At 39.6% G+C, this 16,288-nt stretch overlaps 1 protein-coding gene across 1 annotated transcript in view; it reads left to right on the top strand.

The window, feature by feature from the left end:
• PRKN (parkin RBR E3 ubiquitin protein ligase) overlaps positions 1 to 16,288 on the top strand; it is a 1,113,312-nt gene that overhangs the window by 946,951 nt on the left and 150,073 nt on the right. Inside the window, exon 9 of the mRNA XM_045544705.1 lies at positions 586 to 735. Coding sequence (XP_045400661.1) covers positions 586 to 735 — 150 coding nt within the window. The remainder of the gene's footprint in view (positions 1 to 585; positions 736 to 16,288) is intronic.

Below are 16,288 nucleotides of genomic sequence, written 5' to 3'. Positions count from 1 at the left end.
ATGCCTGGCTCTTCTAATCTCCTTCAGATGTTTCCGTAAATGCACTTCTCGTAATGCATTCTCTAATCACTACTTCAAAATTGGAACCTCATCTTCCCCGGAAGAATATGGAGCCTATTTCCAAAGTGGTTACAAAACCTTGTAGAATCCCAAATAGAGGCATGAAAATAAATTGCTTTATAAGATTGATAATGTTATGTGTCCATCACTTAATATATAAATATGTTCCTTAAATGTTATATGAAATAAGATTGTTCAAATACAGTTGGTGGAAGCAGTATCATAAAATACCAAACTTTGGAAAATCTCTTTTCTAAAAACAAAAAGGCAAAGGATAAACACCTCACGCATCCATCTTGCCAGTTTAAATTTGGAAGACTTTTTCTACTTAAAGCACACCTGGTCCTCCTCCGTCATCCCCCTCCACACGCGCACGGGCACACACACACACACACAGAATTTGTCACTGATATTGGTTAAACAAGGAAATCCCACACACTGACTATTAACCTTTGGCTGAAACGGTGCATCTTAGTACATATATGATCACTTTGCAAAGCTCCTGTTGCTTTCTGCTCTTTGCAGTACAACCGCTACCAGCAGTACGGGGCCGAAGAGTGCGTGCTGCAGATGGGGGGCGTGCTGTGCCCCCGCGCCGGCTGCGGAGCGGGGCTGCTGCCTGCGCCAGGCCAGAGGAAAGTCACCTGTGAAAGCGGCAGCGGCCTGGGCTGTGGGGTGAGTACTGCCTGCACCCGTGAGTGGTGTTTGCTGGTGTATGTGTTTGCTTTTGCAAGTGTGCCAGGATTATATTTTCATTTTCCCTTTGGACTCTGACATGTTTGAATTGATGTACAAGAAAATAGATTTTAAATTGTTATATAGGGCCCCAGTGCCAAAAAATGTATATATTTATTCTATGGAAGAGAGTATTATTAAGATTTTCTGCTTTGGTTGCTTATCAAAGTATTTACTCTAAGACCTTGTGAGGCAGAAGGCCAGACTTTTAAACTTTTCTTCCAGTGCTCAGCTAATTCAAAGAAAAAAATGTATTCTCCCTTCTGAGTTGCCTTTAAGTAGACAGGAGTGAAGGAGAAAGAGAATTTCCCATCAGTGATGTCTTAGTGACATTGTTTGCCTAAGTATTTCAAGAAATAAAATGAAGATTAATATGGAAAACTTGAAATGTTATTATGTCATAAAAATCATTTCAAATAGAGATGAGCAAAACTGATGGTGCCTCTTAGGGAAGCAGAATAAGAAACATGGAAAGTGTTTGTTCTGAGAGGTCAAACCATGTGACCTAGACGGCTGCTGGAATGAATCTATGGCTGCAAGCTGGCAGTGAGGGGGGAAGGAGGCATAACTCAAACACAAAAAGGCTTACTAGATTATAGGTTAAAATGACAAATGGATAATAATCCTGATATTAAATTTCATGCAGGCTGGAAAAGGAAGAAAGCGTATGTGCTTATAAAAGGCCATTGAATTTTGATGGGAAACATTTCTTTTAAAATTGCAACTTCATGAGCAGCTTTGTGCAGGAAGGGGCGCGGATAGCAGAGGCATGTTACCCAGGCCCGGTTTTCGGCCTGGTGCCATAAATCACCTACACACAGGTTGGCATCTGTTCCTCTCAGTCGGCCTTCCTATCTGTCCTGCTGTGGGGCTTGCAAAGCCCTGGGGTGGGCGAAGGGGCAGAGCAGGTAGAAGTTGGAAAGTAATGAGATAGCATGATGCCTAAATGGAAAGAAATGCCGCTGGATTAATAATCGTGATTGTGTTGGAATGAAAACTCAAGTAATGTTTGCTATCCTTAGAAATTATGGAAATCAAACCACACTCTCCAGCCTTAGTCGTCACTATTTACTGTGTAATCTGCCGGAATCGTGTGTAGCCTGAGCAGGCTGCCCAATTCCGGGGTCAGAATGCTAGCAAATGTTTTCTTTTAAAACGAGTCTTTGAGTAATTGTTTTTAACTAATGTCTAAATTGTGTGCTTCTGCCTGCTAATTGTTGGCTGTCATTCCAGTCTCTAAAGCTGGATTTTAAGATTTTAGCTTTTGTTATGAGGTGGAGAATTTATTTAGCCCATATTCTGCATTCAGTTGTTCACTTTGCTTTAACAAGGTTTCATGTAATTTTAAGTTTGGGATACTTTTACCTTCCCTTTTTTTTAACATGAGTAAATTGTAACTAAATAACACACACATTTAAGCTCCAAATTGTGAGAAATTTCTTTAGAAGTGAATTGAAATGCTTTGATATCTTTGGGTTAAGAGAGTTTGGGGGGAAAGTTTACCTAAAGGAGGATAGATACGTTCAGGATGTTTCTTTGTCCTTTGGCAATTCTAGGTCATGAGTTTTTGTTTTATTTTGATTTGTTCTGTTTTGTTGTTTTGGGAGGTGTGTTTGTTGTTTCGTGTATTCATTATCTATCGCTGCATAACAAATAAACCCAAATTTTAACAATTTAACATAATAAACATTTATCATCTCACGGAGTTTCCGAGGGTCAGGAATCACGTGTGAGTGGCATAGCTGGGCAGTTCTGGCTCAGGGTCCCATAGCAGGTCACATCAAGCTGGGTCACAGTTACCTGAAGGCTTAACCAGGGCTGGAAGATTCACTTACAAAGTGGCTCCTTCACATGCCTGTTGGCAAAAAAGACCTCAGTTCTTCCCTGGCTACTGCCCTTCCTCGCATGCCCCTCTGCATGGGCCATTTGTCCCCACAGTGGCAGCCAGCTTGCCCCGGAGCAAGTGACCCAAAAGAGAGAGCAAAGAGGAAGCCGCAGTGCCTTGCAGGACTGATCCCCGAAGTTGTGCACTGTCCCTCCCACTTTTACCCATTCGAAGTGAGTTCTAGGCCCAGCTCACTCTTAAAGGGAAGGGCGGGGAATGTGGTTCTATCTTGAAAGAGCATCAGAGAATCTGTGGGCATATTTTAAACCACCACAGTTTGCAATTTGCAGAAACTGAAAAAGAGCTCTGAGAGAAACGATTTTCTAAAGGATACACTGTACTCTTTCCTTTCCCTCCCTGTTGTCTTCTGACCAGGTCTTCACGCTCTTTTGCAAGCGCACGTCAATTCCCACTGCTTTGGCTGCTCAGCAGAGATCAGTAGACCTCATCATTGACCTTTATTCAAACCCCAAACTTTCACAAAAGGATGTTAACCCACCTTAAGTGCTAAAGGAATTCCATAATGATTTAAAAGGAGGTTGGATTCGATGTCTTAAGTTCAAATCCTGGCTCCACAAACTACTAGTGTGGCCTTAATTTTTCTCAATTTTAGGGTAGGGTATATAAAAGTAATCATGTGTAAGGTTGTTGTGAATACGAAGTGAGCTAACGTAGAAATGTAAAAATGTAGCTCTAGATTTTCTAGCAGTCAACTTTCAGAGGAAGAAACACTATCAGTTGGTCAATTAGCAATGTCCTTGGAAGCTCATTTCCAGGCTTTACTTTTTTCCTTCTTTCTCTTCCCTTTCTCCTAATGTGTGCTGTTTTGCTGTGGTTTGTACATCTTTGTAAGCTGCCAGTCTTCTCTGGACTTGAAGATGGTAAGGGAAAGCTGTTGTGTGAAAGAAATTGTGGTTAGATTACGTTACTTCTGAGGTAGAACATGGCCCGATACACAGAAGCCAGAAGATGATGAATCTCTTCTCTCTCTTTGATCTACACTGTGGACAACCAAGAACAAAATGGGCTGCCCCAGGAAGTACTGAGTGCCTCATCCTATACAGTGTTCAAGGAAAAGTCATTGGTGGCAAAGCTACTGAAGAACTACAGAGTCTTGGATGTGGAAGATGCCCTCGACATCAACGCCAGTGGTTCTCAGGGTATGGGTCGCAGGTTTATTGTAAGACACCTGTGACTCCACCTGTGCTTAATTTTTTCCTCAACTATTTGCAGATACAAAGAGCACAAGTCTTACTGCGTGGGTGTGCAAGAGATGTTTGCTGTTACAGAAAAAAGGTTGAAAACCAAATTTTCTGTCATTCATGGGATATAAAAATTAAATCTTAGGATACTGTGTGAGATGCCCATTGCCACACACATTCAGAGCTGGACAGCTATGCCTTGGGCTGCAGGCTGTGATGGTTCTAATCTTCTCGTCATTCCACCCACCACTGTGTGCCTGGGTAGCCCTCCATACGTCCCGGGTTGCTCTTGGATATGGTTTCTGTCTCAAGAAACAGACTTCCAAGTCTTGATTAACTTGGGCTTCTTTAAAGTAGGTACTACAGTTAGTATTTATAACCCTCTTGCTCATACATGTAGGAATGTCCACTGGAAAATCAGATTCCCTGACACTTTGCTTTACCATATCTCTAGCTTATCTGTCAGCTGAAGAGCAATGTCTATTAGCTAACAGGAAGGCAAGGATTTCCATTTAAATGATAATGTCAGTCCATCTAGGAAAGACCTGACAGACGTGATGGATACAGCGATTTATTACCACTGCAAAGAATTATTTGAAAGTACCACCTCCCAGGATTCAAGTTGAAGCATTCTGGTTTCAGGTCTTTCTTTTCCTGTCCTAAGTCTTTATACTCCTCTCCTCAGTAAATCATGTATTTGGAGTTCAACATTCATTCAATGAATGAATGAATAGAATAGAATAAACGAGTGAGTTAATCTTAACAATGTAGGAGTAATGTGAATAAACTATCATTTTTATTTTCCAGTTTTAATCTCCATTTACCCCCATATTAGAGTTGCTTACCTTGCCTCAACAAAGACCTCTTCAAAAAATATTTAAGCACCTTTCTATACTTGTACAATACACAGTATTTTAACAGCACACATAGTACATAATTCAGAACACCAAAATTATACTATGTTTGGAGATCCACAAAAAGTTGATTAGGAACCTGAAAGTACTACAAGCTTTACAGAGTTTATATTCCCTATCAAAGATTACACACATGGCCAAGTAAAGAGTCTTGCACATGATGGTATATAAACGTCTTATTCTTGGGAGCACTGAGATTTTAGTTTTGACTCAGCACAGAATATTTTTCAATTGCTAGAACTCAACAAAGAATATATTTGGGGATCAAATACCAGTCTGACCTCACTCTGCTAACCCTGGATCATATTTTCACTACTGCTCATAAAAATATTAATTGATTTCCTGAGGAATTCATGTTATGCAGTATTCTTTTTTCTGGCTGTCTTGCTATTCATCAGAACTATCTCACAAACTTTTACGACTACGATGCAAAATGTTGACATGTTTAACACTGGAAAACAGCCACAAAATATGGAGCACATTATACTCACTGACCTGGGAATGCAGAAAGCAATGGCAGTCAAACCTTGTAAGTTATCTGTAAATAAAACTTCTTTATCATATTTGATGTTGTCTTGAAATATTATACGTCTAGGAGAGGATTTCTTAAAATAATGGAGATAATTTCTTAAAATAATGCTTGAAGTTGGATGAAGAGTTTTCTTCTGTTTAAAATTAGAAATCCAAAGACAAAATTTAGTAACAACTGCAAAAAAGAATTACACATTTATTTATTTTTTTTTCTCAGTTACTCTTTTTTTTTTTTTTTTTATTTCAGCTCATCATGGGGGTACATAAGTTCAGGTCATATACATTGTCCATGTCCCGCCCATCCCCCCGAGTCAGAGTCCCAAGCGCGTCCATTCTCATTCTCCAGACAGTGCGCCTGGCACTCGTCATGTAGTCATACCTCCATCCCCTCCCCCCCCACCTCCCCGGGTCTGCACCTTAAAGCATGACCATGAAATGAAAACAGGAGATCTTTTAAAATCATATTACCGACCGTAAGTTAAAGAAATAAGATTGAATTTCTTAAGGCATCTAACAGTCACTCCCCCTTTTAAGGAATATCACAATGTGTGTCTCTGAAGCAGATTTATCCGGGAACGAATGAGGCATTGGCCTTGGGCTCCACACCTGTACGCCCCCTCCCAAGTCCTCTTAACCAAGTTCATCTTCTTGCATTGTTTTCCTTAAAAAGAGTTTCAAAAATCGCATAGACTAAATTTGTAAAGCCTCCACCAAACGTGGATCTAGACCTGAGTAAATATGGGTTATGACCTATTTGTGCAAAGAAACTTGTGTACATTTTTTTGAAAATGGTGATTTTGAACTAATAATAATAGTATCAATATAGTGTTGAAGATTTTAATGAAATGAGAGTGTAAGCCTCATTTTCAGCCTCTATGTAGGAGAGGAGTTGGTGAAGACAAATGGTGATGAAAGCTAGCTTTTTACTCAGAGATCTGACTAATGAGAGAATTAAAAGTATGAATTAACAAATAGATGTGGAGCCCTTTTGTTCCCATATGTGGAGCACAGAAATAGAAAACAAACTGATGATTAATATTTAATAATAAAAGGAAAAAAGAGAATGTTACTGTTCCTATTCTTTTAGGTTATTTTATTTTTATAAAAATATGTAATTAATTAAATTATCCTGAAATATTTTATAAACTATATTTGGTTCTCCCTCTCTCTTTTTTTTAAATACTAGAGATTGGCCGGGCACAGTGGCTCACGCCTATAATCCTAGCACTCTGGGAGGCCGAGGTGGGTGGATCGTTTGAGCTCAGGAGTTTGAGACCAGCCTGAGCAAGAGTAAGACCCCATCTCTACTAAAAATAGAAAGAAAATTAGCTGGAGAACTAAAAATATATCTAGAAAAAATTAGCTGGGCATGGTGGCACATGCCTGTAGTCCCAGCTACTTGGGAGGCTGAGGCAGAAGGATTGCATAAGCCCAGGAGTTTGAGGTTGCTGTGAGCTAGGCTGACGCCACGGCACTCTAGCACCTGCAACAGAGCAAGACTGTCTCAAAGAAAAATAAAATAAAATAAATAAATACTAGAGATTAAAATCTAGGCTCCAAATGTATATGGTTTACATCATGATGTTTTCGAGGAAACACCAAAAATGACAGGTATTTCTTGTGACAACTAATTGGGGGTTCCTGCGGGTTGAGCTCCAGGCTGTCCCCATACCTTGCTTGACTCAGGTATGTAGAAATGGACGCATATCTTTTAGCACATTACTTTTTGATATACAAGATGTTCTTCATCAAAAACCATTTAAAAAAGAATGCTAATGTTATGAAATGTCAAAAATATGCATACCATGTTTATTTGACATGTGTCCAAAAATCTAATTTAAACTCTAAGATTGGCTCATTTACAGATTGGAAATAAGTCTCGCTAGACTTTCTGCCTCGGAGACAGCTTGAAGTGCAAAGATAGAAAGCTTTGGAGAGTATTTATTTTAATTAAAGAAGCTGTTTGCAAATGTACAAACAAGTTCCACATTTCATTCCTCTGGAGAGCATTTATCAATTGGCAAATGTTCCTAGAGAGTGTTCTGTGGTTTAAAGTACAATTGATCCCTGACAATGTGGGGGCTGGGGTGCCAACCCCCTGCACAATTGAAAATCCATGTATAACTTTCAGCTCCCCAAAACTTCACTACTAATTGCTTACTGTTCACTGGAAGCTTTACTGATACCATAAACAGTCGATTAACACATATTTTTATGTTATGGGTATTATATACTATACTCTTACAATATATAGTAAGCTTGAGAAAAGAAAATGTTATTAAGAAAATCATGGGCCAAGCGTGGTGTCTCACACCTGTAATCCTAGCACTTTGGGAGGCCGAGGCAGGAGGATCACTTGAGCTCAGGAGTTTGAGACCAATCTGGGCAAGAGTGAGACCTGGTTTCTATTAAGAAAATAAAAATTAAATTAAAATTGAAATTAAAAAAAAAGAAAATCACAAGGAAGAGAAAATATATTTACTATTCATTAAAGTGGAAGTGGATCATCATAAAGGTCTTCATCCTCATTGTCTTCACGTCGAGTGGGCTGAGGAAGAGCAGAAAGAGGAGGGTTTGGTGTTGCTGTCTTAGGGCTGGCAGAAGTTGAAGAAAATCCACATGTAAGTGGAGACAAGCAGTTCAAACCCGTGTTCTTCAAGGGTCAACTGTATATAATTTTAATCCAACACTGACCACTGACAGTTCTGCTTGTCTTTAGCCAGGTTTTGTTGAAATAAAGGGAAGTGCAAAATAATTATACTTTTTCAAAATTGTAAGATCCATCTCTTTGAATAATGTGTTAGGAAATCAATGTTGTGACAAATTGATTAGAAAACCCTTCTTTAGCTTTGCAAGCTACAGAGAGCTCAGAACAGTCCAGAAAACACACTTCTGAAGACAGCATTGTTTCTATGCATTTAATTTGATCCTGCTCTGACCTCTGTCTAGGGCTGTGCTGTCCAACATGGCAGCCTCTAGCCATGTGTGGCTATTTAAATTTAAATTAAATAAAATTAAAAATTTATTTACTTAGTCATGGTAGCCACATTCTGAGTGCTCAGTGGCCACATGCAGCAAGTAGCTACTGTTTTGGACAATGCACGTATCTCCCATTTTCATCATTGCAGAGAATGCTGTTGGACAGGGCTGGTCTGCAGAAAGACTAGGACAGCCATCCAAGAAGTAGCATTTGCATACCAAAGTTTCCTATGTCTTACACACAAGCACTTTGACCTCTTCAGTTGTAATTAAGGGGAAAAAAATCTTTCTAGAAATAAATCAATTTCTGGAGTATAAAAATATAGAGCAGTGTTTTCCAAAGCAAAGATCATGCAACCAACACAGGTTGCCAGGGATGTTACCAGGAGCAGGGTTGGAGTGGAGGGGGCAGAGAGGTGGGGCAGACATCCATGATCAAAGTGCTGGAGGTACCAATTAAACTAGATTAAACTGGTTTCTTTCCTGTAAGACTTAAAGCTTTCAATATGCAAACATGCATTTTGCTTGAACAAGTGGAATACCACAGGCAGTGTTTCCTAAACTCTACAGCAATAACTACCTTGCGTGTGGTACATTTTGTAAGACAGGTGTTTCAAGAAACAACTTGGGAATCAGATCATTTGCTTTATTTTTTTAATACGTAGTGCTGAGTAACATACTGCTGGTCACAATAAGCTAGTGAAATCTAAAAATCAGAACCATTAGGCTCACAGTGTTTTCCTTTTTGTAGAGCACTAATGAAAGTATGATTTTTTAAATTGTATGCCATATTCGTGTCAAGTGTGTTTTTGAGACTGCAGTACATTTTATAGTAAAATCTTTTTATTTCTAAAACTGCCATTGATATATATTTTTATGAGTTGAAGATCAATTAGAGAAAATAGAATGGAATTTTATGATTGTGGTTATAACTCATTTTGCAATGGTCCTGATTAAGCAAGTATGAGATTTTAAAATTTCATAGAATAAGTTATATTATGGTAAATAAAATATTTTCACAGGGTGACTGTCAATATCTGTGAATCTCATAAAATGTTAACTGGATAGGACACTATGATAATAGCAAAGGAATCATGACGTTTAGATTTTTGGTTTTTCTTCTTATGCTTAAAGAACGACCAGCGCGAAGGTGATGTGCTTGGGCCCAGCCCACTGGAACTGCCTGGTGGGGCCGGTTTGAATCTCCTCATGTCTGGCATTCTGAACGGTGACCCTCTCTTCCTCTTTCCAGAACTATTTTGCAATAGACAAAAATTTGGAAACAATCAAATTTTCAATAACACTGCAGTAAATATGTTTTTGACATATCTTTGCAATGGAATACAATACCCTGTTACAAAGACTGAGATCAGTCTGTGACCTGGTATGGAGCAATTGTTAATGCATAGAATTAAGTGAAGAGCACAGAAAAAGATCAAAAGAGCAATGCTCGTAAATGTATAAAATCTTTTCTGGAAAGAATCAAGGAAACCGTATTAACAGTTGTTGCCTTTGAGTAGAGGAGGTGAGGATGTGAGGAAGGAAGCTTTCACTTTTCAGTTTATAACTTTCTGTTGTGTTTGAATCCTCTAAACAGCTCGATTACTGTTCCTTTTTTATAACATAAGGGATTATCTGAGTTCATGTGCTCCTTTTTTTCCTTAATTAAACTTCTGGTATAAGGGACTTAGTAATGTCACTTGTTAAAAATAAAAGTAGTGTGACCAGTAATTCAATTAGACAGAGTTTTATACTGTTTCAGACCTAGTGTTTCGCTGGGGTTAGACTCAGGAGAAGTGAACATGCTTCCCTGGCAGAGGTCAAGGGCACAAACACCACCTCCGGAAAGCCTGGCCACTGTCCCCAGGAGCTGGGCCTGCAGGTGGTCCAGCTGGGCATTCTTTCCAGCTTGTACTTGGCACAGAACATGCTCTCCTGTCATACTGATTTAGTTGAATAACATGGTTTTTTTTTTAATGGGAATGAAGTCTGTTGGGAAATTTAATTTATGTTCTCAAAATAAGTTCTATGAAACATATCACCAAATGCATTGAGCAGCCAGTGCCAATAGTGAATTTCACTTTTTGCGTGTGTGTAGTTTTTAAATAGTTTAAGTACTTCCTGAATTAAGGTAAAATATATCTCAGTGCTAATTTACACATATATGTATTCTAAACTTGTTTTTTGCTTACCCCTTAAGAGTAAGGGTGAGGATTGTCTAGCACAGCGCCCAGAACATAGCATAGTAGCCTAGTGGAATGTCAAAGAAGCAGCACACCTTTACTCTGCACTCAAACACAAACACGAACGCCAAAGCCAGTCCTCACTAACTGCTGTCATACCTGTTTCCAGTGAAATGTAGACAGAGCTTGATGGGGCTCAAACAGAATAAGCACTCAGGATTAGAGTAACATGCATTTCTCATGCTTGTCAAATATTCCTTGGGAAAGGCTAACTCTATAAATTATTAGATCAGTTCTCTGTAAGCTCCTGGGGGGGAACAGGGCTTTTCCCAGATAAAGTCCAGCTGCTCCCATTGGCAGTGGTCTACACAGGTCTATAACAGATCCAGAAATTGTGTGTCCAGGATCCCAAGAAATTCGGCCTGCTTTCGTCCTTCCCTGCTTGGCATTTAACTGAGCCCAAGGGTTCTGCCAGTTGAGGTCCCCAAAGACTCACTTTTGCTTCTTCAGCACTGAAAATGAATGAAATCTAAGAATGGAAATTTGAAGGACCCCTAGGCAAATCTCATCTGGCCTGGCCTGATTTAGAGTCCTACCTCCCCTAAGACTTGGAAGCCCTCAGGAGGGACACCTGGCAGAACAACCTGAGCCTACCACACAGGCCTTTGTCTCACCTGTCCATTTAAAGGTTTATGTTGTGATAGAAACTAAGAAACAGATTTTTTTTATGTCCATTTTATTTAGGGATTTCTTCCCAGGAGAAGAAAAAAAAATCATGTTAGACCACAAGGCCATTCCTGAACTAGGGTCAGATGAAGTATAAAAATAAAAAGGAATCCTTTCAGAGGGAGAGAACTCTCGCTGATGCACTCTAAGAAGCAGTTTGTCAAGTGTATTGCTGCACTTCCGAAAAGAAAGCAGTTTTCTTCCTCCTTTCTGTAGAAGCAGGCCCAGAATGCCTGTTTCTTTCCCAATCCATGCCACCCGTTACTCTCTTTTAGAAAGAAATAATATTGTTCCCGACATACATTCTTCTTCACAAAACCATGTTGGTTACAGACCAGAGTTCAATGACAGTCTAGGAATTTGATGCCAAGTGATATTTTCCAGCTCCTCTCACGATAGTAGCGTTAAACTAACGAGTCCGTAATTCAGAGAAGTCTGCATTAGTCATTCCTGTGGTCCCCTCCCCACCAGCCAGACCCACTCTGTTGCAGAAGGTCACCCATCCCTAAAGAACTCTTACCAAGTTACCAGGTGCAAGGTTTTGTATTGTGTTTTTCTAAGAACTTGAAGTGTTCTTTAAGTATGCAAGGTTGCATATTCACACTGCCTGATCATCTGGACGAAATAATAAGAGATACTGATTCCAATCAACTTATAAGTTAGTCTTTTGTAGAAATAAGATGGAATTTTACTTGCTGGAGTTTCAAAAAAATGTGAAGGTTGGGATGGATGCCTCCTAGAAGAGAAACCCCCCAGTTATTAATCAGCCTTGTTTAGACCATTCACTTAAATGGTTTTACAAGTAAACAGGAAGTAGATAGCAAAGCTATATTCAGAAGATAGCTGCTGTTTGGAAAGAAAGAAATCTAAATCAAAGTAAGCTTCTGTTATGTGAAGACACGGCTGGGCTTCTGTATAAGCAGCATTATATCATTGTAAAGTGCAGACGCTGCTTAATCAATAAGAAAAGTTGAAGTAGAAAGACAGGATTAAAGAGATAAGATCTTTGTTACACTAAATCTATTGACCCAGAACTTCCTATAATGGAAACTGCTTCACATTGTGAATGTAAGAGAGATTTTAAAAAGGGCTTGAAATTGGTGTTTAGAGGCATTCTCACTGTGTATATTTTTAGTTTGTTGCTCTAAAGAAAACAAAGATTGTTTTTGTAAGACCTCAGAAAAGAACTAAACATCCATAGTATGAACATGATTTAGATAAAACATTTTACTGGGTATGCTTTTAATATTCTGAGCATCACTTTAAACATCATTGATATATGATCAGAATTTGGCAGATCATCCCAGAAAGTTAAGAAATAACCAGCATGAAACCTCCTCTTACCTTTCTTGCGCAAACAGGACTGCCTGCTGATAGAGTAGGACTCCCAGCACTCGGCCCCTGGCCTTGCAGGGGTGAGTGTCTCTCAGGTCACTGTTAGAATGTGCCTGTGCATCGGGAGACAGGTTGTAGTCAGCAATGTTGGTTTCCCTCCTGACATCCATCTCCCCCTTTTTCTTGCTAAGGCAACACTGATTTTTTTCAAGTATGTACCTCTTTGGGAGATGACCTCAGTCTCAGGTCAGCTAACCCTCTGACCCTTGCTAACAATCAAGTTTGGAAAGATACGGGTCTTTCTGGACTTGATTGCACTGCTGAGTTAATCAGCTGTAAAGGCACTCTCTTGCTGAACTGCCTGTTATGGATTATAATATATTTCCTTTCTGTTTAAGCCAGTTGAACTGTTTCTCCAGCCAGAATCTCTTAATAGGTACACAGACATTTATTTTTCTTAATCTTGTCCAAAGGAATGCATTCACTAAGGACTTTGGGCATATAACAACCACCACCAAAAAAAAAAAAAAAAAACTTGATAAGAACTTCTTAGTAGCAGACAAAATCACCTTCAGATTATATCCTATAATATTTTTTGTGTCTACTATAACTATAACCAGCAATAAAACATTTCTTTTTGTTCATCTCTGGCTAAATGGATTGCAGTATACACCATTATATTATTCAGACATTAGTTCCATGGTGTGTGGCCAAGAGTCAAAACAGCAGTGGCTCAAGTAGACGGAAGTTTATTTCTCTTTCTCATAAAAGTCTTGAACTCAGATGCTCTGCCCCGCAAAGTCTTTAGTTGTCCTCACCTACATGGTACAAGCTGGCTCAGCATTGTGTCTGCATTTCAACCAGGAACAAGGGGGCAAGAGAAGAGGACATTCCCGTTCTCTTTAAGGTCAGATCCAGAAGTGGCACACGACACTGTCCTCATACTCCATCAGAGAAAAATGAGTTACGTGGCCATGTGGCTAGCCCCAAAGGCAGTGGGAAATATCTCTGCTCTGGGTGCTGTGTGAACAGCTAAAAACTGTTCCTATGAAGGAAAAGGCAAATGGATGGTGGGGAACAAATGTCAGTCCCTGCCACACCCAGTATCTCTTCTCTCTCCTTTCGTCCTCACTCAATTGCCATCCACTTCTCTATAGTCTCAGGTTTTTATATTTTCATGCAGGGAAAATAAATCTTCTGGGAAGGCTGCTACTTCTGTTTTATTTCTGACAGGACTGAGTATTTTCTTCGTGATTTTTTTTTTTTTTAAGCAACATATGCTTTTCACTTTCTATATTCCCAGGCATAAAAAATTGGACCTCCAACTCTCAATAATACCCAGAAAATTGTATTCGCCCCTTACATTGAAAGGCGTTGCCATGATAACCTTCTGAATTTGTACATTTGTACAGATAAATAAGTTAGCATTCAATATTGCTATAAACTGAAAGCAGCGGTACAATTCTAGAAAATTCTCTAGTTGGAATGACGTTTTCACCTCCTGATCTTTTTGTTCTCATTTTACGTACCAATGCACTGCTAAACCATGTAGAACCACACATACCACAGATTAAAGCTTTTGGAGCTACAAATTGAATATGGTATTTCACGTAGCACTTGGAGTAATATCAGCTTCTGATTTACATTTCTAACAGAAGTCGTAGGAGTTTTAGCTCTTATTCTTCCATCACAATCACTAGGAATCATGCTGTTTTCAGCAACTAAGCTATTCTAATAAGAAACATTCACTAGAGAGAAAAATTCAATATATCCTTTCTTATACTTAAAATAAATAAGTAATACTTGTAAGGGGAGATTGTTTATTTATTCTATACACAATAATTGACTATCCAGTCCATATGTGGCCTTGTAGTGGACAGTATGATCACACAAAGGTAGACATAGCCACTGTGCTTGAGAAATACGTGATCTGGCAAGCAGAGGGCAAGGCACAGCTATGTGGAACAGCGTGTCTACATGGCAACATGCAGTCGTGCCAAGTAATGTCCCACAGGGCCTTCATACTCAGTTCCCATATCACCTTAACATACCTCGTTTTCACACTTGTCACGTTGCTTGTGTGCATACCGCTTACCCCCGCTTTCATCTGTGGGGGCCTGGTGGGGTGTGCAGAAGCTGCATCCTATTCATTTCGGGTCCTCAGCATCTACCAGGGAATCCAGCACCCACAGTGATACAATGAGAGAGGGAAATGTTTTGAATGATTGAGAGTGGGGAGCTTCATTGAGAGCATGGAAGGATGGAGAAACTTTGCCTAGAAGTGGAGACTGAAATATTTCAAGCGGAAGATTCTGCACGAGTGTTAAGGTGCAGGTGGGGGACCCGGTGGGGGTGATGCAGAAAACAAGACCAGGGAGCACGGAGCAGGTGCTGGGAGGAGCTCAGGGCTCAGGTCGAGGAAGGGGGTCCTGTGTGCTCACTAAGGATTCTGGACTTTGTCCTACTGACCTTGAGGACCAGGCCAGCAAGGGCTTCCAGGGGAGAACTGTGGCCAGATCTCTGGGAAAGAGTAATTTAGTGTGAGTGTGGAGGAAAATGGATAGAAAGGGCAGTCACTGAAGTCACAGAGACCATTTTGAGCAATATTATCTTGTATTAATATATAACCCTCCTAACAACCTTACAAAACAGAAATCACTATTTTTTTCCTCATACTACTTTTTCAATAATTATTTTAAGAATTTAGTGTTCCAGTATTATTTTCATTTAAGACTAATACTTCAGGGAAGTGGAAGATTTAGATCATTCTTTTATTTTAGAGATTATTTAGAAATTGAATTCACAACCACTTTCTGTAAAATGTTTAACAGATAATGTATAATAATACAATGTACAGTATGTAATATTTCCTTACCTATCTTTATTATGCTGCATGATTTACTACCTTTTATTTTTTAATCTAAAAATATATGCTTAATGTTTAAAAGTCCTAAATATTAACTATTCCTTTTTGTTCCCTCAGCATCTACCATGGTATACAACACACACATAATTATATAAGAGGGTTTCATGTTGAAAATCCCCCCCCCCAAAGTGAAAAGATTTCCAGATGGTATTTGTCAAAGTCTTTTGAACAAAATTTGAGAAATGGTGGCAGGTGGCAAGGGGTGTACGATGACAGCCACCCTTCTGCACTCAGATATCTCAGCATCCAGGTCCAAGCCCTCCGTGAGCATGCTAAGGTGAAGACACGAGAGGACTTCTGACACGGAGCTGTCAGGCATTACCACGTGAGCAGCTCCCTCCTCTAACTCCCTTACTTTCTATTTAGCAAGGGTGTTTTTGCCTAAACTAATTTATTTCAAAAATACAAAAGCAAGTGAAAACCACAAACTAATTTATAACAACCCTAGATATTTTAAATGTCTCTACACCATTTAACATTAGTGTATTGGGACTCACGGCCCATCCTGGACCTGGCGTAGCTGTGGTGTCAGCCTTCCCTCGGGCAGGGAGCGGGTTCCGTGCTCAGACACGCACCCCATGCACACATACCACACACGTGCACCACACGCACGAGCACACACCTGTTTCACAAACTAGATCCAGAAATAAATCTCTTACCATTTTACCAATGAAAAAGTTATTTTTTCACTTAAGTGAATCCTGACTCTTGTGAATTCTAATTGTAACCCAATTAGTTCCCTAGATGTTTGCACAAATCCCAGAGTCTCAAGGTCGAATTCCCCTGCAAGCAGAAGCATTTTGCACTTATAT

This window comes from Lemur catta, chromosome 2 (genome assembly GCF_020740605.2).
Source record: "Lemur catta isolate mLemCat1 chromosome 2, mLemCat1.pri, whole genome shotgun sequence".
Classification (NCBI taxonomy): domain Eukaryota; kingdom Metazoa; phylum Chordata; class Mammalia; order Primates; family Lemuridae; genus Lemur; species Lemur catta.
Note: the sequence above shows the minus strand (reverse complement) of the source record. Positions and strands in the feature narration are given on the sequence as shown.